We start from the raw sequence: 23,783 nt of genomic DNA on the forward strand, positions 1-23,783 counted from the left end.
CAATAAGAATCATTGGTACATCAATGGATAATCTTTCATTCTTCTGAATTATTATAAATATTGTTCCAAGCTAAATATCGTCTGAATCAATCCTCATAAAATAGCCCCATTATTCCATCAATTAACCTAGTGAACCTTCTTTTAACTGCCTCCAAGACAAGTATATCCCTCCTTAATTAGGAATTTCTCTTAAACCTGTATGCTCTTGTCTGGTTTAGTTTTAGTGGGTTTTTTTTAAACGACACAGTCATTTAACAAACCTGTAGTAATATTTGTTCAGCAATCTGTCTTACTTAAAACTCCAATAATTTCCAACTTATCTACCTATCTATCATTTTCTTGACTGGTTAACAATGTTGCTAAAATTTTGCTATTTTTGTCTACAATTTCAAAATGCAAGTAGGACAACATGGTTTTGAGATTGGAATTGCAAGAGGAATATTATTGTCACATGTTCCGGGGTACAGTGAAAAGTCTGTCTTGTACTGTCCATACAGATCAATTCATTACTCAATGCACTGAAGTAGTACAAGAAAAAAACAATAACAGAATGCAGAATAAAGTGTAACAACGACTGAAAAAGTGTAGTGCAAGCTGACAGTATGATGCAAGGTCATAATGAGGTAGATTGTGAGATAAGAGCCATGTTATCATACTAGGGAACTATTCAATGGTCTTATAACAGTGAGTTCCCTAATTCATCTATCTATATATATTTTTGAATGGTTCTTGATGTCAGTGAGACGGTGTTAACTGTGTCTACAATTTCTTAATGCAAATATGCTTATGTCATGGTAAGTTCCAAATGTATAGCAACAAACATATAAGATTTTAAGGTCTTAGTAGACGATCTCAGCAAAACAGTTCTTGATAAAAGAACATATAGAACACATCAAAATAAATTTAATTAATTTTGCTGACTGCCACACTGGTGTAATACAATCCAGCGAAGCTATACTCCATGATTACCGTATACTGTTCAGTTGTGGTCACTTTGGTAAGTGAAATGCTGTAGAGAAGTTGGAATTGGATTTGGTTTTATCATTGTCACCCGTACAAGATACATACTGCAACAAGATATAATCCTCAAAGGACTGAGTTACAGGGACAGACTGCATGGAACCTGGGTTTTTCAGACCTGAAAGGAGGTAACTATAAAGCTGTGTCAGAAAAGCAATAATTATATCAAAAAGCTTGAAAAGATAAATCCAGTAAGCAAATACATAGCAGCAGGTTTGGTCTATGTAGAATGCTATTCTTTGAATAGGGTAGCAAATGGAAAGAACTATGGAGAAAAAAAAGCAAAACAAACAATAAATAAATAATGAAAGAATGGATAGTAGAAATATTGACTCATTCTATGTGACTGTGTTTAGATAGGCCAAAGATCTTTATCATTCAAACAGAGTTATAAAGATCTGTTATTTATGTTTGTATGCTGGAAATTTTGAGATTGAAGAAACAAAGCAAATTGATGGCAATTAAAGGTTTAGAAATAAAAGGCTCAGTGTAGCATCTGTGATTTTTCTCCATCCTTCGCAACCAATATATTGGCCTATAGTCTGGCTGTAAAGTATTAACTGGATAAAGTTAGAGCAGTTCACAAAATCATGATGCAAACAGAATCCTATGTGCGAAAGGAGAGGCACACATATCAATATGAGCATTTGGGTTTATTATTTCATAATTAAATAGACTAAATACAAAAGGTACCCAAGCTGACTCGAGACAATAAGCTACTGGTTCTAACAGGGTTACAGTCTAACATTGGACAGTCTCAACTCTCAATCCCCTTTAGCATAGTTAATGTTACTATTATTTGTCTGTCTTCTTGGAGCTTTTGGTTGGTCTGGAAAATAAAAAAAGGACATTTTTATTGAAATTAATTTGTTACTTATGGCAAATTAACTGAATTATTTAAATAATCTGACTATTTAACCCTTTCACCTTTTGAATGCAGATACAGTAACCAAGTCAGTAGAACATTTAGATAGAAACGAGACTGCACTGGATAGCATATGCTGCTGGGGATGGTGAATAGAAGAGTTGGCCAGCCAGGAAATGGTGCTCAGATGGTAGATACCTGCTCCATCACTGAGTGATGCAGGTAGAAATCTCTTGTCTGCCCTCTCAGTTGGGGAATCCACTTTCCTGAAGAGTTCAAGGAACTGATGCTGTTTATCATTATTTCTTTCTCACTCGGGAACTGGATCGTGTTTTGACATGAGGTATCTACATTCTCCATTACCAGGAGATGTCACCAGCCTGTGGAATGGTGCTTGCTGCAGAAAGCAAATTGCTTGAGGCGCTGATGGCCATGGCCCCTAATCATTTGACTTCAGTGTTACAAAGCCCTCACCTGATCTTCCTGTGACCTGATGACACTCTGATCTCCTGACTCTGCAATGACCCGAGCTCTTAATCATCTGTCTCTCACATGCACATGATGAAAACCATAAAGTCCACTTCCCCCACCCCCAAGCTGCCTCTGATCCCCTAATAGCCCAATACCCACCTCTTCCAAGCCCGTTCAGGTATCTACCTAACAGCTACTGGCATTGACCAGATAAGATGTCTACAATAGGGTATTACATTTTCAGAGTACCTGTTGTTTCTTAATTAATGTTGCATATCGTATACAACTCAGAGCTTTTCTCATGCACTAATCATAGACTTTCCTTCATGACCTACATTTTTTAATCTTGCCTCTAATTTTGATACGTCAATTTTTTTTTAAACGCTCAAAACACAGACCAGATTGTGGCTGAGGGAACATTAGCCGCAGCAGCTCAAGGGCAGGGAGGTTGCTCATTTCAGACTGTGGCCTGCTCACTTTTTTCCTAATTTCCCTTGAGTAAACTACTATCCTCCTCTTTTCCTCCCCAGGTCCGGTACGTACTAGGCCATGACCATTGACTAGTGCAGTCTCAACTGAGGCTTTTTGTTAACTGTGTAGTTTTTTTCTTGTGCTTTCATTTGCTACATTTAAGAAAGAATTTCCAACATGGAATACATTAAAGAAGTTGTGGCCTTTAGAGACCAACAGATTTGTCTCCTGTTTGCTAACTTTGGAAGTGTTTTGTAAATCATTGCATAAATTAGAAGCAATTGAATCATATCCCATCAACCAAATCTCAAAATGCAAACAGGATCAGGGACCTGAAAATATTTCATTAGCTAGATCTTAAGGTGAAAAGGTCAAAGTGAGATTTCAGACAGATGGACATGACATGCAGATTAACCCACTACACCTGTCGAGATATAAAGCTGATGGTATCAGTGGAATGAGCTCCTTACTTTCTCTTGTTCTTCGACTCTGTGGTTTGAAAGACGCTGGAGGCTGACATGAGGTTTTCAATGTACTGACCAAGCACCTGGTTCTCAGATTTGAGCTTCAGGTTCTCTTCTTTAACAGCATCGACTCTGGCAGACAGATCTGTAAACCAGATGTAATGGTCAGGATACAGCAGGGTGACAAATTACTGTGAAGTACAAATTAATTACTGTGAAGTACAAATTACAGCAAAGTTAGAAAACATACTTTTTTTTTCTGAATGGGAGAGTGAAAAACAATGTAGAGGATAGACAGAATTGGAAATGAATTTTTTTTTAAACTGCAGATTCTGGAAATCTTTAATAAAAGTAGAAAATGATGAGAACGCTCAGCAGGCATCTGAGGAAAGTGAGAAAATTAACATCTCAGCTCTGAGACCTTTAATCAGAACAGAGCTTCTGACAAAGGATCTAGGATGTAGAACGTCAGCTGTTGTTCCTTCCAAATATGTTACGTGACTTGCTAACAATTCCAGGATTTTTGTTATTTGAGAGTTAGAGGGTGACAGATGTGGGTAAGATGGTGGAGTGCTTGGAAGAGACTGGAAAATAATACAGGCATACAGTGAGGAGAGCCAGAAAGACTGAGAGAGGAAGTCATTGCAGAGAGAGGGAGTGTGTAGAGATGAGCCACAAAAAGAGAAAGAGGTAGAAAAAGCACGAGAAAGCTAAAGAAAGAAAATGAAGAGAAATGGAGAAAGCAAGATAAATAGAAGGAAAGGAGAAAGACAAATCTGCACAGAAGAGCCAACACAGAAAGGTCTGTGAAAAAGTACCAACTTACGAGGCTACTGTAGCACACAAAGGCAAAGACAGAGAAAACTGCAGTGATTTATCAATCAGTAAGGAAACCAAAATTAAGCCAACACTGAAAGAAAGAGAAAAATATTCAATGCAGAAGGAAAGACATGATTGTTAGCAGAGGTAAAAACACCAACGTGCAGAGAGGGAGAAAGATGATAACTTTCTCATTCAGAGCCGTCGTAGAGAAACAATGAGCAAATGAGAGAGCATCGGAGCAGGGGGGATAAAAACTGATCTGAGGCGGCAACGAGTAATCACCTTCGAGTGTGTGCTGCAACTCCAAAACCTGATTTATTAGTCTTGTCTTCTCCTCCAGCTCCTCTTGATTTTCAAAATCTGTTCCTACAGCGACAGAAAATAAGAAACCAGGTAACAGTTTGAAACAGATGGCTTGAAACAGTGCAAGTGGCAAGCCTCAACGCAGAGAAGCCTTCTCTCTCTCCAATGCTCTCAGCACTTCATGAATTAAAACTACATTAATATGCACATATAACATTTGAGCTGAACCCCCAGAATTTCTGCTTTGCCAAAAGACATGCTACAGTAAAATCTGCTGCTCCATTGGTAGAAGACTAGAGTTCTAAGGCATGCTTTAAATTTTCAGCCAAAAATGCCAACTCAATCTGCTTTCTAAAGATAATGCTCTAAGAAACTGACTGGGTGTGCTCTCTGTGGAGTAATGTATATTAATAAATATTTTCAGGATATTTTGCAACTCCCAGGAAATTTAACTAGACATTTAGGATTCCCCAAAGCAAGATCCCAAATACCTCGACACCCAACACTCCTCAGATTCCAATGCAATGCAAACCACTGCTCCCAAGGGCCCCCCACACACCTCAGTCCCAACAGCTCCCAAGGGTGGCCCCCACACACCTCAGTCCCAACTGCTCCCAAGGGCCCCCCTCACCTCAGTCCCAAGGGGCCACCCACACACCTCAGTCCCAACTGTTCCCAAGAGGCCCCCCACACCTCAGTCCCAACTGCTCCCAAGGGCCCCCCACACACACCTCAGTCCCAACAGCTCCCAAGGGTGGCCCCCACACACCTCAGTCCCAACTGTTCCCAAGAGGCCCCCCACATACACCTCAGTCCCAACTGCTCCCAAGAGGCCCCCCCACACACACCTCAGTCCCAACTGCTCCCAAGGGTGGCCCCCACACACCTCAGTCCTAACTGCTCCCAAGGGGCCCCCCACACACCTCAGTCCCAACTGCTCCCAAGGGTGGCCCCCCACACACACCTCAGTCCCAACAGCTCCCAAGGGTGGCCCCCACACACCTCAGTCCCAACTGCTCCCAAGGGTGGCCCCCACACACCTCAGTCCCAACTGTTCCCAAGAGGCCCCCCACATACACCTCAGTCCCAACTGCTCCCAAGAGGCCCCCCCACACACACCTCAGTCCCAACTGCTCCCAAGGGTGGCCCCCACACACCTCAGTCCCAACTGCTCCCAAGGGTGGCCCCCACACACACCTCAGTCCCAACTGCTCCCAAGGGCCCCCCACACACACCTCAGTCCCAACAGCTCCCAAGGGTGGCCCCCACACACCTCAGTCCCAACTGCTCCCAAGGGTGGCCCCCACACATCTCAGTCCCAACTGTTCCCAAGAGGCCCCCCACATACACCTCAGTCCCAACTGCTCCCGAGGCCCCCCCCACACACACCTCAGTCCCAACTGCTCCCAAGGGTGGCCCCCACACACCTCAGTCCTAACTGCTCCCAAGGGGCTCCCCACACACCTCAGTCCCAACTGCTCCCAAGGGCCCCCCACACACACCTCAGTCCCAACAGCTCCCAAGGGTGGCCCCCACACACCTCAGTCCCAACTGCTCCCAAGGGTGGCCCCCACACACCTCAGTCCCAACTGTTCCCAAGAGGCCCCCCACATACACCTCAGTCCCAACTGCTCCCAAGAGGCCCCCCCACACACACCTCAGTCCCAACTGCTCCCAAGGGTGGCCCCCACACACCTCAGTCCTAACTGCTCCCAAGGGGCCCCCCACACACACCTCAGTCCCAACTGCTCCCAAGGGCCCCCCACACACACCTCAGTCCCAACTGCTCCCAAGGGCCCCCCACACACACCTCAGTCCCAACTGCTCCCAAGGGCCCCCCACACACACCTCAGTCCCAACAGCTCCCAAGGGTGGCCCCCACACACCTCAGTCCCAGCTGCTCCCAAGAGGCCCCCCACACACACCTCAGTCCCAACTGCTCCCAAGGGTGGCCCCCACACTCCTCAGTCCCAACTGCTCCCAAGAGGCCCCCCACACACACCTCAGTCCCAACTGCTCCCAACGGCCCCCACACACACCTCAGTCCCAACTGCTCCCAAGGGGCCCCCCACACACACCTCAGTCCCAACTGCTCCCAACGGCCCCCACACACACCTCAGTCCCAACTGCTCCCAAGGGGCCCCCCACACACACCTCAGTCCCAACTGCTCCCAAGGGCCCCCCACACACACTTCAGTCCCAACTGCTCCCAAGGGTGGCCCCCACACCTCACTCCCAATCTACTTTTGGGAACTCCCTCATAGAGTCTACTCATCCTTCCCCATCCCCTGCATGTTCTTCTGTAACTGAAGGCGATGTCACACCCACCCCTTCACTCCCAGGTGCAGAAGTTCACCTGCGCCTCTCTCAACCTGGGCCACTGCGTTCAATGCTCATGATGTGGCTTCCTTTACATCAGTGAAACCAAGCATAGACTAGGTAACTGAATTGTGGAGCACCTGTGCTCTGTCTGAAAGAGCCGTCTTTCACTTCCAGTTGCATTTCATTTCAACCCTCCTTCCACTCCCAAATAGACATGTCTGTCCTCAGCTTCCTCCATCGTTACAGACGACTAAATGCAAACTGGGAGAATAACATCTCATGCTCCACTCAGGTTGTTTACAACCCAGTAAAATGAACTTTGAATTTTCCAGCTTGAGGTACCTTTAGCCCTGTCATCTCACCTGGTTCCATCGATCCATCATTCCCTCCTCATTATATTCCACCTATCATCTACAAGCCTCCATCCCACCCCACCCGATTCCATCAACCTCTCACTATATGGATCTACCTATCACCTATCAGCCTCTATCCACTCCTTTCATATTGCACCTGTCCTAATGATCTTTCCTCTTCTCTCTGAATGCTGACATAGGACTCAACCCAAAACGTTGACTTACCTTTTGCCTTCATAGATGCTGCTTGACACACTCAGTTCTTCCCCTGCTCTGTTATTCCAGTCCACCAATCCCCACTCTGGTCCCTGAAATCACCTCCAGCTACCAGCCCCCAACATCACCATCCCCATTCATCCACCAGACCCCAGGAGCTCATCTTATTCTTCACCCTGTGATCTGTCAGGATCAAAGGCCATCAACGTAAAGCTGCAGCAGTAAAGCAGGTCTACAATTTATCACAACTGCAACGAGGCACTTTCATCCTCAGCCCAATGTTCCTGTTTAGGATTAGCCATTCTCGCAATGAAGCTCATTGAGGTCTTTACTTTATCCACAACTTGATTGACTCCTACCCAGTTCTTTCACAGACCATGAAACATTAGCTCCATTTCACTTTCTGCAGGTGCAGCATTTTTTGTTATTATCCCTTTTAGACTTGCTGGCCCATGGGAAATACCATGGAAGGAATTCCCAGGGCTGACCAGTAATTCTTAGTTATTACAGCAAATGGGTGACCATTCCACTCATCAAATCCATTGCTGTCTCCTTGTAGATAAATCTCATTTATCCCATCTGGCTTCTCCTTATTTCCTGACCACTTAGGTGCATTCCCAGCATTGGCTAGCACCTGTCCAGAGGCCTGAATGGGAAGGGATACTAATTGTGAGAAGTGAGAATACAAAGCAATTCCTTATTTTCTTAATTTTATTGATTGAAATGAAATGTTTTGTTATGTTTTGAGTACTTTGTTGACTTTAATTCTAAATGTATTTTTAAAACAGCACTGTGGCACAGCTTCAGTCACCAGTGTTCGATTCGGACCTCCTCCACTGGCTGCACATTCTCTGTCTGACCTCGTGGGCTTCCCTAGAGTGCTCCACTTCCCCCCTACATCCCGAAGGGTTTCTGGTTGGTAAGTTATTTGACTATTTTTGGTGCACTGGGGAGCTGGGAGTTTGGGCAAAGGACAGGTAGGAGGATCAGGGTGGTGGTGATGGACATGTGAGAGAACAAGTTACAGAGAAATAAGTAACAACATGGAATTGTTCCGAGAGAAATAGTAAAACAACATGGGGTCTGTGGGCTAAAAGGGTTCTTTCCATTCATGAGAAAATGTGAATGGTGTCAAAAGAAAAAGAATTTCAGGGTGTATAGTGTATACATTTCTCTGACATTAAATCTACCTATTGAAACTTATTGACCTATTGAAAAAAAAACTGAGGCCCAATCATATAGAGTCAGTGTGCAAGAATTTCAAAGACACTAATTCAAAACAAAATCAATTTAGGAAAATAGGGATAATACAGGAAACAGACACTGTTTTGTGAAAGACAACTTGTGTTCGACTAACCTGATTGAGTTCTTTGTTGAAATACAAGTGGGGTTTATGTTGTTTATATGAACCTTCTAAAGGTGTTTTAGCAAATAACTACATGAATCTTGCTAACGAAACAAACTTGTGGATTAGAAACAACTAGCTCCATAAATACTGAAATAACTGCACTAACAGCCTTAGATGAATAAATCAGAATCAGGTTTAACATCACTGGCATATGTCATGAAATTTATTAACAGTGGCAGCAGTACAATGTAATATATGATAAATATAGAAAAATAAACAAATTGCAGTAAGTATATACGTAAAATAGTTAAAATAAAAATAGAGCAAAAACCAAAAAAAAAAGTGGAGGTCGTATTCATGGGTTCAATGTCCATTTAGAAATTGGATGGAAGAGGGGAAAAAGTTGCTCCTGAATCGCTGAGTGTGTGCCTTCAGGCTTCTGTACCTCCTTCCTGACAGTAACAATGAGAAGAGGGTAAGTCCTGGGTAATGAGGGTCCTTAATAACGGATGCTGCCTTTCTGAGGCACCACTCCCTGAGAATGACTCCGATACTACGAAGGCTAATACCCGTGATGGAGCTGACCAATTTTAGAACTTCTTGCAGCTTCCTATGATCCTGTGCAGTATCCCCCAGCCTGCCCCCATACCAGACAGTGATGCAGCCCGTTAGAATGCTCTTCATGGTAGAAGCAGCTCTTTACCAATGTTCCCAAATGTGTATAGATAGAAAACAGAGATTAGTGAACTTTTTCCCAGACTGGACGGAAATCTATAGGTGTGTTCTACAGGAACTACAGTTTGGTATTGTTATTGTATGGTCCCAGAGATGAGTTGAACTTATGCATACAAGGTAGATAATTTCAAAGTTATTGATGCAACACAATTTGGAAATGTAATAGACCTTCAGCAATCTTGCCGTAAATATTGTACCGATTTTCTACAGGATATAATAAGAGTAAGTATCCAAAACATTCAACAGTCCAGGACTTGTGCTGGGACAGAACATAGTTAGCTCTTCATTTCAATGAAGATTCCTCAGAAATAGCATTGGTTCAAAATCTGATAAGTCGTAAGTACAGAAGCAAGGAAATTGGGGCAGGTGGGTGGTGGAAAGAGGTGGAGAGAAAAGAACAAAGAAATGAAATCCGCAATGGGGTGGAAAGGAAAATATGCTAAACAACAAAAAGTAATGAGGTGCAAGATAAAACGGGATAATGGTTGGACAAGAAAAAAATGAAAAGATTACAATCAGAGAAGATGCTAACACCTGCCATCTCCACAAATGGACTGGAAAGTGGAACTTGAGACACTGTGCAGAACGTTGTTAAATGTCTAAATCAAAACATGATCCAGTATTCCATGAGTTTCCACTGAACGCTTATTTTTAAAAATCATGGAAGAGGACAAAAGGAGTGGCATAGAGAAGAAAAATAAGAAGTGATCAAACACTGAAGGTCATATTTGTAAGCTGCATGGACTTCTATAGCAAACAATTGCATCTCCATTTGATTTCCCTGTGCAGAAGCCACCACATCAAGATCAGTTAATATAATTATAATATAATAATCAGTTAATATAATTGCCAAGTAGCAATTATACAGGAGTGTCTTGGTCCTTCTCATAGTAAAGGACAAGGTACAGTATGTGTGGGAAGATGCTATGGAATGAAATTAATGAGTGAACCTAAAACATTGATTTGAGATTAGTAAAATCATTTTCTAATCCATAGGATTCCTTTCACGTTACACCTCCTATCAGTTTGTGTTAGCAGACACTACAACTTCTATCAGTTTATGTTACCGAACACTACAACTTCTATCAATTTATGAGTCTTGAAGCAGATGAATGGAATTCATTTGTTTATTACTCTAAGAATTCCAACAGGTAGGTCATCAAATTATCTTTTTGTTAATATCAGTGCAACATTTCCTCTTCCCATAAGCTAGACAAATGAAGGATGAAGTATTGGAGATTTGCATGTGACAGCAATTTGCAAGTGTCTCTATAACAGTTCTTAATTTCATCCCAACAGCAGTTCCCCTTCCCATAACACCTTCCCATTCATACCTCATCCCTTACTACAGCAAGACATGAGGCTAAAACCACTGAAATCACAGTGCATTATTCTTATCAGCATTCACTCCACAAGAGATCAAGACTACATCCACACTGAGCTGGTGAATTTTGAAAACCCCAGTGTCACGAAAAAATGATAGGCGTCCACACCAGGCATTTCTGAAAATACCTCTGTCCACATTAAAACAGGTATTTTGGGTGAAGCTCCTCCTACTGGGCACACGCGCAAGACACAGCTACAGAAAACAAGTGAAGAAGAAACGGTATACTATTTCCGTTTCCTCCCCTTAGTTCAAGAAAACAACAAAATGCCGTGCTGCCACCACCATCTCTTCCAGCACGTCATGACAACGTTTTTAAAAAGCTCCGGTTACCCCGTACGCACAACACTAGTCTGCCAGCGTTTTCAGATTTACACGCTCCGGAGAGCGTTTTAGAAAAGGTCCGTTTTCTGGGGAGGAAAACGCCATTTCAGTGTGAACAGAGGGTCAAAACGAAGAGGAAAAAGTTTCAGTTACGGATTTATCCAGTCTAGTACAAGTCCTACAGACATATATATGTGTCTGTTTACATTAGAAGCCCTTTTCAGTATAAAGCTGCTGTTAACAATTTCAGCAACTCAAATAACTATCAGCCAGTCAAGCAAAGTAATGAATCCATCCCTTTGTGCTTCATTAGCTGTTCTAAAATCTTAAATTCACATGTTGACATCAATAATGTCAATGTAAATCTGCTACATAATAATTACACCCTCCATTAGTAATGTCTGTCTTGCATTCCCCATCCCCTCAGTCTATGCTTCTACAATCCAATCAAATCTATCATTATATTCATCAACATTATGATTTGTTAATTTAACTCAATGATTAAAAATATAAAACTACATGAAAGTAAGAATAAAATGCAAAGCTCATTGGAGTGAAGACTATATTGCAGAATACGTACACAATGCTGGAAGAACTCAGCAGGCCAGGCAGCATCCGTGAGAAAAGAGTAGCCAATGTTTTGGGCCGAGACCCTTCATCGGGACTGCGGGGGGGGGGGGGAGCGGAAGAGAGGGCCAAAGCCCAGTAATAGAGATAGGGGAGGGGGTAGGGCCTAGAGGCACCAGGTGGAAAACCAATCAGAGGAGAGATAAAGGGGGGAGGGGATAAGCATGAAAGAACTGTAGAGATAAAGAAGCGGGAAGTTGAAAGGGGAGAGAGGCAGAGAGGGACCTGGGATAGGGGAAGGGGGAGGGGCAGGAAATTACCAGAAATTGGAGAATTCAACGTTCATACCACCAGGCTGGAGGCTACCCAGACGGTAGATGAGGTGTTGCTCCTCCAACCTGAGTTTGGCCTCATCGTGGCAGTAGAGGAGACCATGTATGAACATATCTAGTTGGGAATGAGAGGCAGAGTTGAAGTGGGTGGCAACCGGGAGGTCCTGTCTATAGTGATGGACAGAGCGGAGGTGCTCGACTATATTGCATCTGCATCACCAGTACTCTATAATAATCCATGCAGACAAGGTGGAGGATTAGGTTTTAGAATAACTTGTGGGATAACTTAGAATAAATCTGGAGTACTGTACTCCGGAGAAAAAGAGGAGGATAAATGGTAATAAGCAGTCCAGTAAATCAGTTATTGGAGAGCTACTTCTGACCTGTGACTAAAACAAAATTAGTTCTCAGTTGCAGAATAACATTAGACAATCAATATGCAGACTTGTTCGAGGCAAATCATGCATGACTGATTGTGGTCATGCAATAGATGGAGTTTTTAAAGTTATGTTAAAGCAGCACAGCAGCCATTCATAAAACAGAAACATATTAGACCTGGATACATAGCTGATTGAAGAATAGAGGACAAGATTACAATCTTATTTTTTGATTGGAGAGAAATAAGGAGTCCTCCGAAGTTAGCATTGGAAACATTCCTTTTCCTGTTATGTCAAGTGACCAGGACTAGGATTCAAGTGGTGTAATTTTGAAGCAAGATACTCAATGAGGCAGCATTGCAAATCATCAGCAAGACAGAACCCAACTTCTGGCAGAAATGCAATTACTGGAGTACAATACCTCTCTACCTCCTGCCCATATCAGGAGGGTCTGGGGTAATCCCCCAACCCCATCCTATTCTTTGAACAGAGGTCCAAACAATTTTCCTCTACCAACATACTTATTCGTCTGGATGAATTCATCCTCACGTTCAACAACTTCTCATTCAACTCTACTTAATTTCCATAGGTCAAAGGTACAGATATGGAACTTGCACAGGCACTTTTGATGGGATACTTGGATCCAATCCCCCACTAACATCAGCAACAATGCCGTTTCCTAGACTCAGACAGAATTCAAAATTTTCATTACCTTTGCTTCCAATTTTCACCCCAAATCTCACCTTCAACAAGGTTTCAACAAGTACAGCTGGTAAGATGCAGTTGGATTTTCAGAAGGCTTTCAATAAAATTATTAATTGAAGTTAGAGTAATGCACTGATGTGAATTGAGGGTTGGGCAGGGGCCAGGAAACAGAAAGAAGGAATGAGAGACTCAATTTTGAGTAGGGAGTTTGTGACTAGAGTATCACAGGAATCAGGGTGATGTTTCTCCCTCTACCTCTATTCTCAAGGACAGACAAGCCACAAACATTTATAAGTCTATAGTCTCCCACATCAAACGTGATCATCTTTCCTCCTAACTTGTCTCCTGCAAGGCATCACATCGCTCTGCAATGACACCGGTGCCAAGTATGGGTCCTAATGCCCTTCCTTTGGACAACATCGGTGGTGTGGAGAGGGGAGACTTGCAGCATGGGTAACTGCCGATCTCCCATACAACCCTGCCCAGGCCTGCGCCCTGGAAACCTTCCAAGGCACAAATCCATGGTCTCACGAGACTAACGGATGCCTATTGTCTCCTGCAAGGACTCCATTGCATTCTCCAAGTTCTTCCTCCTTCACCATATTTGCTCTGATGATGAAACTTGCCACACAGGTGTCTTTGAAATGTCTTCCATCGAGGCTTGCCCTCGATCATGTTGAACAGAGGCCTTCACAGCATATCATCTATTTCTTGTGCCTCTACCCATAATGGATAGATCAATGAAAGAGTTCCATTGCTCCTTACCTTCCACCCCCCACCAGCCTCTGCATTCAGATCATCCTGCACAATTTTCCTCAATTCCAACAAGATCCCACCACCAGACGTGCCTCCTCTGCCCCCTCAGAATTTCAACATAATCATTCCCTTCACGACTCTGTGCAACTGATTGCTCCTCATCCGACAGCACTTTCCCCACGGAGTTACAGGAGGCACATTACCTGCCCTTTAACTCCTCCCTCCCTACCATCCATGAACCTTAACAGTCTTCCCAAGTGAAGCAGCTCTAAGTTTAGTGTTCACAATGAGGTCTCCCCTACATTGAGGAACCAAACCACAGGATATTCATATTTTCTGCTTGTATCCCATTGGCAAGGGCATCATTTTATTTCATCCATCCTGACCTTCCTCATTTACTTCATCTGCCTGTATAGTTTCTGTGCAATTCCCTCACAGCTCCACTACCTCATGGTTCTGAATTAACAGTGAATCTGGATCAATTACACTTGATCCCCTCAACAAAATCACTGATTTAGATTCACAGGTAAACCACCAACCTGATTCCTGTGGTAATCCTCTAATCATGAACTCCCTACTCAAATATTAGTCTTCCATTCCTTCTTTCAGTTTCCTGGCTCCTGCCCAACCCTCAATTTACATCAGTACGTTATTCTCAACGCCACGTTCTCTAACTTCAATTAATAATTTTATTGAAAGCCTTCTGAAAATCCAAATGCATCTTACTTACTTTACTAGTTGAAACCTCAAAAAATTCCAACTAATTTGGCAACCATGAACCACGAGAGGGAGGAAGTTGGTGGAAGGCTGGAAAAGGGGGTTGCTGTGCTCTGTTGTTGTCTCTGCATCTGTGGTTTGTGTCATTCTGCTGAACATTGTGGACATGCTACGGTGGTGCTGGGATGTGTGACAACACTCGTGGGCTGCTGCAACATATCCTTGAGTGTGTTGGTTTCAATGGACACGTGTTAAATAAATCTGAATCACTAACTCCATCCCCTTTAGTTCCAATTGATGTGCAATATAAAACTCACCTCATTGTTATCCCTTAATCAATTGTTTTCTTCAGTATTCCAGAAATTTATTCATATGTTTTATGACTGCTAATGAGTTGGTACTTGTTTGAATATTCTGTCAGCTATGAGCTGTATGTAACCACTAATCATAACATTTACAATATTTTTCACCCTCAGAAATCTCCAAAACTATCCAGGCCAAAGCAGTCCACCCCATCAGAATCAGACTGTGGCCACATTGTGTGCATCTACAAAAGGCACTCCATTCTCTTACCTAGGCTGCCCCAGCAGCACCTTGCTAGCCTATGACCTCTAGCATAGCAGGCAAATGGGAATCCCCACCTCCTGCAAGCTCCCCTCCAAATATCACATCTTCAGCTCAAGTCACCCACCTTCCTAACTCTGTAATGTAATGCCATTCCTTCATTACCACTGACCCCGAACCCTGGAACGCCTGCAGTGACAGCAACGTGTGCGACCCTTCGGCTGCAGCACCACAGTGGCTCAGTGCCACTGACTCAGGACAGTCAGGGATGGACGACAAATGCCTGCGATGTGCAATTCCTGAAAACTGAACAAATAACATCAGTAACATGCAACTAACTTTCTTATAATCCCTACTTTATATTTTGATTACATACTTAAAATGAAGTATCTGCCAGTTTTTTGCCCACCATTACAAACAGACTGTCCTTTTGAAGGCCATTCTGTTTTTGGCAGCACTGACTATTCCTAATTTCATTTGTTGAACATTTTGTGAAAGCTACATACATTACCACATTCTGCATCAATTATGGGACCCTATTATCCCACCCTTCATGCCAACATGTTTGCTATTTCAATGCATTCCACATTTCATCCAATCTACCTCAACAACCTGCTACACATACCATATGTATTTTGTTAGTTCCAACCAGATTCTCCATAAACAGGTTACCAAAATACATTAAGCATCTTTTCATTGTCACTCATATTAATATAGTGGCAGGTGTTGTGCCTTCATCTCCTTGAGCCAGTACTGCCATACAATTAAATCACTGCTGCTGCCTACCCAACTTTCATTTGTCTACCCTGTATCTATAACGTTAATTGCCCTGCCTGAAAAAAAACTCAATTCTGAAATATTCATTCGGCCTGGAGTATGGAACAGAACTCAAGGATTTTAAGACCATAAGATAAAGGAGTAGAATTAGGTGGTTTGGTCCATTGAGCCTGCTCCGCCATTTCATCATGGTTCTCAGCTCCAACCTCCTGCCTTTTCCCCATATCCCTTCACACCCTGACCAATCAAAAACCTATCAACCTCTGCCTTAAACATACAGAGAGATTTGGCCTACATAGCTACCTGTGGCAACAAATTCCACAGACACACTGCTCTCTGGCTAAAGCAGTTCCCCCTCATCTCCATTTTTAAAGAACACCCCTCTGTTCTGAGGCTGTGTCCTCTGGTCTTAGACTCTCCAACCAGAGGGAACACCCTCTCCACATCCGCTCTATCAAGGCCTTTCACCATTCAACAGTTTTCAATTAGATCATCCCTCATTCCTCTGAATTCTAGTGAACACAGGCTCCGAACCTTCAAAAGCTCTTCGTATGACAAGCCATTTAAACTTGGAATCATTTTCGTGAAACTCCTTTGAACCCTCTCCAGTCTCAGTGCATCATTTCTAAGATAAGGGGCACAAAACTGCTCACAATGCCCGAAGTGACGCATACCAGGGCTTTATAGACTCAACATTGCACCTTTACTTTTACATTCTAGTCCTCTTGAAATGAATGCTAACATTACATTTGCCTTCCTCACCACAGACTCAACCTGCAAATTAACCTTCAGGAAATCCTGCACAAGGACTCCCAAGTCCCTTTGCATCTCAGATTTCTGTATTTTCTCTCCATTTAGAAAATTGCCAAATCTTTTAGTTCTTCTACCAAGGTGCATGACCATACACTTCCTAACACTGGGTTCCATCTGCCACCTCTTTGCCCATTCTCCTAATCTGTCCAAGTCCTTCTCTGGCCTCTCTACTTCCCTTCCCTTCCATCTATCTTCATGCTGTCTGCAAACTTGGCCACAAAGCCATCAATTTCATCATCTGAATCACTGACAGACAACTGAAAAAGAATCAGTTCCGCACAGTGGAACACCACTAGTCACCAGCAGCCAACCAGAAAAGGCTCCCTTTATTCCCACCCCTTGCCTCCTGCAATCAGCCACCGCTTTATCCATGCTAGAATCCGTCCTTAATACCATGGATTCATAGCTTGTTAAGCAGCCTCATGTGTGGCACCTTGTCAAAGTCCTTCTGAAAATCCAAGTACACATCATCAACCAAGTCTCCTTTGTCTATGCTGCTTGTTATTTCTTCAAAGAATTTCAACAGATTTGTCAGGCAAGATTTTCCTTGAAGAAACCATGCTGACTACGGCCAGTTTCACTATGTGACTCCAAGTACCCTGAGAGTTCACCTTAGTAATCGACTCCAACATCTTCCCAACCACTGAGATCAGACAACTGGCCACCTCTTTCAGAACTCTGGGGTGTACACCATCTGGTCCAGGTGACTTATCTACCTTCAGACCTCTCAGTTTCCCCAAGAGCCTGCTCTCTAGTAATGGTAACTTCACACATTTCATGACCCCTGACACCTGGAACTTCCATCATACTGCTGATGTCTTCCACAGTGAAGACATGCAAAATACTTATTCAGTTCCTCCTCCATTTCCTGGTCCCCAATTACTACCTCTCCAGCATTGTTTTCCTGCAGTCTGATATCCACTCTTGCCTCTCTGTTACACTTTACATATCTGAAGGAACTTTTGGTATCCTCTTTAATATTATTAGCTAGCTTACTTTCTTTACCTTCGTAAAGTCGTCCTCTGGTGGTTTTTAAAAGCTTTCCAAACCTCTAACTTTCTACTAATTTGTGCTCTATTATTTGCCCTTTCTTTGGCTTTTATGTTAGCTCTGACTTGAAAGCCACAGTTGTGCCATCTTGCCTTTAGAGTACTTCTTTCTCTTTGGTATGTATATATCCTGTGCTTTCCGAATTGCTTCCAATACTTCCAGGCATTGCTGCTCTACCATCATCCTTGCTAGTGTTCCTTACCAATCAATTCTGGCCAGTTCCTCTCTGGTGTCTCTGTAATTCCCTTTACTCCACTGTGATACTGATACATCTGACTTTAGCTTCTCCTTCTCAAAGTTCAAGGTGAATTCGATTGTATTATGTTCGCTTGCCCCTCAGGGTTCTTTTACTTTCAGCTCTCTAATTAATTCTGGTTCATTGCACAACACCCAATCCAGAATAGCTGATCCCCTTAGTGGGTTTAATGAGGAGCTGCTCTAAAAAATCATCTCATAGGCATTTAGAAATTCCCCCTTTTGGAATCCAGCACCAACCATATGTGAAAGCTTCAGTCTTGGCGAACTGGTTTTATGAGATAGAAGGGGACAATTAACAAACCCTCCTTCTACCACTAGTTACCCAAACCCGACCACTTCTATCAGCCGACCCACCAAGATCAATGCCTCGCCCACCGCCCCAATACCACAGGTGTGTGGGACAGTGCTGAAAATTTACACGTTATTTTCGCATCACTGATTCTGACAAGGGTGCCTAGATGGAAGAATCCATTTCCACTCAGGGTTTGCATGTTACCGGCGCTTCTCCCGGAATTTTCCGTTGCGGTACGGACAGTTCCCGATTCCCCTCACAGACAACCTGGGGGAAATTCGGACGTAATGCCGTAAAGAACCACAGCAGCCAAAGGCTGGCGTTGTCAACTACCTTCTGTATCTGCGTTCATTTTGTCATCAGCCTCCTGTGGAATTTTCATTCGATGACGTCGCCTAGGAACTCCTTGGAACCGACAATCTGGAATAAACGGGATAATAAAATAGAGGAATTGATGTACAAGGGGCAGGTCACATACAAAGCTGCCTTTTGTGTTGGCCGTCATCTGGCCGCGCACGGCACGAAGACTAGAGGTTTTGTACCAGGCTCACTGCAGCTGGCTACCCCTTTCAGCCCGAGCCACGAATGAACAAATATCGATCCGAAATTTGCAGAGGTCGTTACCGATTGAGCGAATTAACTGCAGAGTTCCACGGTTAACATGAAAATCGGGAAATGTAACGGTGCAAGTTAACACAACATCCTCAGCCTCCACCCAATCGAGGGAATTTGTTATCGGTCCCAGAGTAATCATCGGGACAGATCCCTTTCCAAGCTCACCTTCCCCGGGTTAATGCCTCCAACGCCGCTGAGTGATGCTCGCTTACATCGAAATATTTTGTCCCGTTTGCATGGGCTTGCTTTTTGTTCTGCCCTGTGGCTGACGGATCGGGTTGGTCCCCGCCCCCGAGGAAGTCAGAGCCGAGCTGCTCGCTTACCTTCGCGGCGACCCGCTCCTGCCTGCTGTCTGCTGCGGCGTGCGCTCGGGAGATGCGTCAGCCCGCAGTGCGCAGAGGCAGTGCGGGGCCAGGGCTGCCCCTGCCGTCTTCTCCCACACCACTGCCCCCTTACATCACTGATACACTCCCTATAGCCGTCGTTGCAACAGTGCATCACCCTTACACCTTTAAAACCTCTGTTCTGCACTAGTCCATCATCTTATCGCCACAGTCGTTTCTCTCTCACACTCATATTCCATCCGCAATCACCATCACTAACCCCTTCCAGCACTGCATCTCCTCCCGTCATTATTGCCTGTTGCTACCAGAGCTACTCCGCACAACCACCCCTGTAACAGTCACGGGCCCCTGACTTATTTCCGTCATTAGTTCCTAGGCGAGCACTCGCTACATCCTTCCAAAATTGCTGTACCCCTTGTCAAAATCTACAACCTTTACATCCCTGCAGTTTTCACTGTCGTTATCGCTGCCTCCTTACAGCACTGTGGCACCCGGCTTCACCGTCCTACTTGCGTGATTCGCTCGTTTCTTTACACCCCTCCTCGCCTTCTCACTACTGTTTTTCATACCATTACTGGTGCTTCAGTTATCAGCATTGTCGCCTTATGCTATTCTGCACCACTAATTAGCATATAATTACCTCATTGCACCACATGCACCCCTCTTGTCACTAACAGAAGCATAGAACATTTCCGTTCAGTACAGGTTTTCCAGCCTATGATGTGCTACCAAACTTTTAACCAACTCTCAAATCAATCTAACCCTCCCCTTCCATATAACCCTCAATTTGTTCCACCATCCATTGCCTATCCAAGTTTCATAAATGGCTCTAACGTCTCTGCCTCTACCACTGCCCCTAACAGCACATTCCACCCTCCCACCACTCTTAAAAAAACTTACCCCTTGCATTTTCTTCCAATGACCTTAAAATTATTCCTCCTCACTAACACTGCCTCCATACACCATAACTACATCTACTAACGCTGTTTTGTTTTACTACACACCCCTCAACATTAGTGCCTTCTTTCACGGCTCACACAAACACTAATGCATCCTCAGCCCTGCTGAATCCTTTATCACCATCTTTGCATAATTACACCATTGCTTCCCTGTATTTCCCCTTGCTGTTTGCTTACACTGCTCCTGCAGCCTAATTCACTGCCACAAGAGCAGACCAATTGCCCCATTGTGGCATGCAATGAAATCATGGCTGATATCCAAGTTCCACTTGACTGCACTATCCCCATACCTATTGATTAACTTCAAGCATAAAAATCTATCAGTCTGCCTTGAATATACAGTAGCCAGAGACTGGGCCTCTAGTATGGAATTCCAAGGAGCCAAACACTTATTTTGAGACAATAAGCCTTGTTTCAGAACCCTGGTTGAATATTCCTCTCTACAGCAACTATATCAAGAATGTTAATAGTTTAATGATATCATTTCTCCTCCTAATTTCTAAAGCATACAGACCAAATCTGCTTAAACACCTGTTCACAAATAAAAACAATCTCAGAAATTGATCTGGTGAAACACTGTAAACTGTTTACTCTGAATTTCATATAAGCAAGAAATTTCATTACACCCTTGTGTACATCACAATAAACTTATCTGAATTTTACTAACTATATTACCCAGCCATTTTATATAATTACTGTTCTATAATTCATTTCCTTATATAATTACTTATCTCCTTATTATCATCTCTACCTCCTTACACCAAGTACTGAATTCCTCATTACTCTCACTGATTCCTTTTGCATCCTTTATCACTGTCACTACACCCTAACAATAAATGTTTCATTGCATTTGTGATATTTGAATTGAAAGCCTACCTCAAATTTTGCTCTCTGACAGTCCACTTTCTATATTAGTCTTACTCTATTACATTAAGTTAGTTTCGGTGGAAGGATTATTATATAGAGTTACACTCACATCTCCTGTAGCTGGTTATAGCAACAATAACCTTCCATTACAGAGCCTACTTATCTCTAGCCAAATTTCTCTATTTCCCTCCTTTCCCATCCATTCTAATTTCTCAATAAGGAACAGGTTGAATCTGAAATCAGACTGTGAAAAGAGAAATACAGTAAATTTCATTCAGTACACAGGTCTGTATGGCAATCATGTACTTTCATCGATGAAAGTATCAGACTCACCTGATCAGAAAAGTTAGGAAAAAATATATAAAACTATATATTTATAACTTTATCTTTATCTTCACTTTATCACTTTCATTAAAATGTATGATCCTTAACCACTGACCAATTTTTGTCTTAAGAAAGGCCATCAACTTAAAATATTAATACTGTTTCTGTCTTCATGTATACTACTTAATGTGCTGATTATTTCTGACATTTGTGTCCTTATTTGAGAGTTCCAGCCTTTGCAGTTTTTTTTTTTTTGCTTTTCATTTATCACTTTGTCTTTAGTTTTTATGAATTTTCAATAGAAGAAAAATGAGAAACTTTGGTAATTATGATCACATACTGACACAAAAGATGGGTTAATTTATCTGGCAGTAATTAAAGGTTTATTTAATCACTTCACTGAATAGATCCAATTAGAATCCTATTTTGGGAAAATTGATTTCTACTTAATCAAATCCAGTCAGTAACCATGACAACTAACTAAGGTTCTGCAAGCAAGCTCAGTTGGTAACCATAATAGATTTATTTGTAATTTCTTCTGGAACCCTATATTTTGTTTTAATGCCAGTTTTAATGATCAATGCCTAATTGCTCCATGAATTGCACATTCTTCTTGACCATTTCAGAGGGCAAAAAGAGTTAACCATATAGATAAGTCCAGAGACAACGTAAATAAATTTAAGGAGTCTGAGCTTTTATTTAGCATATGCATTGGATTGGGATGTTCCTGATTAAGCAGTTCAGGTTCAAAAGACTAAATATCTTAACATTGCACCTATATAGAGTTGCTGCAGCAACCCCATCTTGTAAATTGCAAGGAGAGTTGCCCAAAGGCTTTTGTAACTCTTTATAGATTTGATACTGTCTTGAAAATGATTTAACCTACTTTCACTAATGTAGCACTCTGAAGGCTGGGTTTTAACATTGGTTCATTGCACCTGACCTCAGATAGGATTTTATGGAATTTGCCACTTTGAGCTTTGAAACTCAGATTCTAACCTCCAAATTAAAATAATCAGTCAGCATGCCACCAAAAATATGGGCATTTGGTATTCTCTCCATTCATTGCTGATGTGTGTTAACTATAGAATATGATTTCATTAGCATCTTTTGCATGCACTTTTGGTCACCAAATTACAGGAAGGATATTAATAAGGTTGATAGTGTGCAGAGAAGGTTTACAAGGATGTTGCCGGGACTTGAGAAACTAAGTTACAGAGAAAGGTTGAATAGGTTAGGACTTTATTCCCTGGAGCATAGAAGAACTTGATAGAGGTATATAAAATTATGATTGGTATAGATAGAGTGAATGCAAGCAAGCTTTTTCCACTGAGGCTAGGGGAGAGAAAAACCAGAGGAAATGGGTTAAGGGTGAAGGGGGAAAAGTTTAAAGGGAACATTGGGGGGGTCTTCACACAGAGAGTGGTGGGAGTGTGGAATGAGCTGCCAGGTGAAGTGGTAAATGCAGGCTCACTTATAACAATTTAAGAAAAACTTGGACAGGTACATGGATGAGAAGTGTATGGAGGGATATGGTCCAGGTGCAGGTCAGTGGGACTAGGCAGAAAAATGGTTCAGCACAACCAAGAAGGGCCAAAAGGCCTGTTTCTGTGCTGCTGTAATGTTCTATGGTTTTAAATTTTCTTGAAGTTAATTGTTATTTGGGATTCTGTTAAAACACAACTTTGATTCTGAATCAGGTATGTTCTTTTTGTTAATCTTTAATGAAAAAAATGTCAAAGTTGCAGTTAATTACTAAATCACAAAATAACAACCAAAGGCCATTTGTCAGCAAGATATGAGCATTATAATCTATTTAATCAATAGCAATTATGGCAAATTAGCCAAACCAGGAGTTTGATGCAGTGTTTATCCACATTTCTGATCATTTAATGTGCATTTAAAGGGCAAATAAAGCATACAAGCATAGGTGTTACTTCACTTTCAAAATCAAAGACAGACTCATTATCTTGAAAACTTGATCCATCCAGCATTGTATTTAAAATAGTCCATTTTTCGTGAGTAATAGCATGGTAGAAGTTAGGTTAACATAGGATATTATCATTTCTCCTTTCATTATATCTAAGCTCAAGAATTGGGAAACTATATTCTATTTTCATTAAAACCAACACATACAATTAAATATAACAAGCCATAATCAATCCATTATTATTCCATTCTGACTGTGCAATAAGAACAGAGATGAGAAGGAATTTCTTTTGCCAGAGGGGGTGGATCTGTGAAATTCATTACCATAGGTGGCTATTGAGGGCAAATCATTTGGGTATATTTAAAGCAGAAGTTGCTAGGTTCTTGATTAGTAAGCTAATTAAATGTTACGGGGAGACGACCAGAGAATGGAGTTGAG

At 42.5% G+C, this 23,783-nt stretch overlaps 1 protein-coding gene across 2 annotated transcripts; it reads right to left on the reverse strand.

The window, feature by feature from the left end:
- Positions 1-1,654: 1,654 nt before the first annotated feature.
- LOC132398163 (short coiled-coil protein-like) lies at positions 1,655-19,506 on the reverse strand. Of its 2 annotated transcripts, none has more exons than XM_059977225.1 (5): positions 19,245-19,506; positions 18,640-18,726; positions 4,396-4,479; positions 3,252-3,436; positions 1,655-1,849 (listed from the first exon to the last, which is right to left on the reverse strand). In XM_059977225.1, exons 1-4 carry the CDS (start codon positions 19,417-19,419, stop codon positions 3,294-3,296), a joined length of 489 nt encoding a protein of 162 aa, XP_059833208.1. In that variant the 5' UTR covers positions 19,420-19,506; the 3' UTR covers positions 1,655-1,849; positions 3,252-3,293. The 2 variants fall into 2 exon arrangements, with proteins under 2 accessions (XP_059833208.1, XP_059833206.1); XM_059977223.1 differs by having other exon boundaries at positions 3,298-3,436; positions 19,245-19,492.
- Positions 19,507-23,783: the final 4,277 nt, after the last annotated feature.

This window comes from Hypanus sabinus, chromosome 8 (genome assembly GCF_030144855.1).
Source record: "Hypanus sabinus isolate sHypSab1 chromosome 8, sHypSab1.hap1, whole genome shotgun sequence".
Taxonomy (NCBI): domain Eukaryota; kingdom Metazoa; phylum Chordata; class Chondrichthyes; order Myliobatiformes; family Dasyatidae; genus Hypanus; species Hypanus sabinus.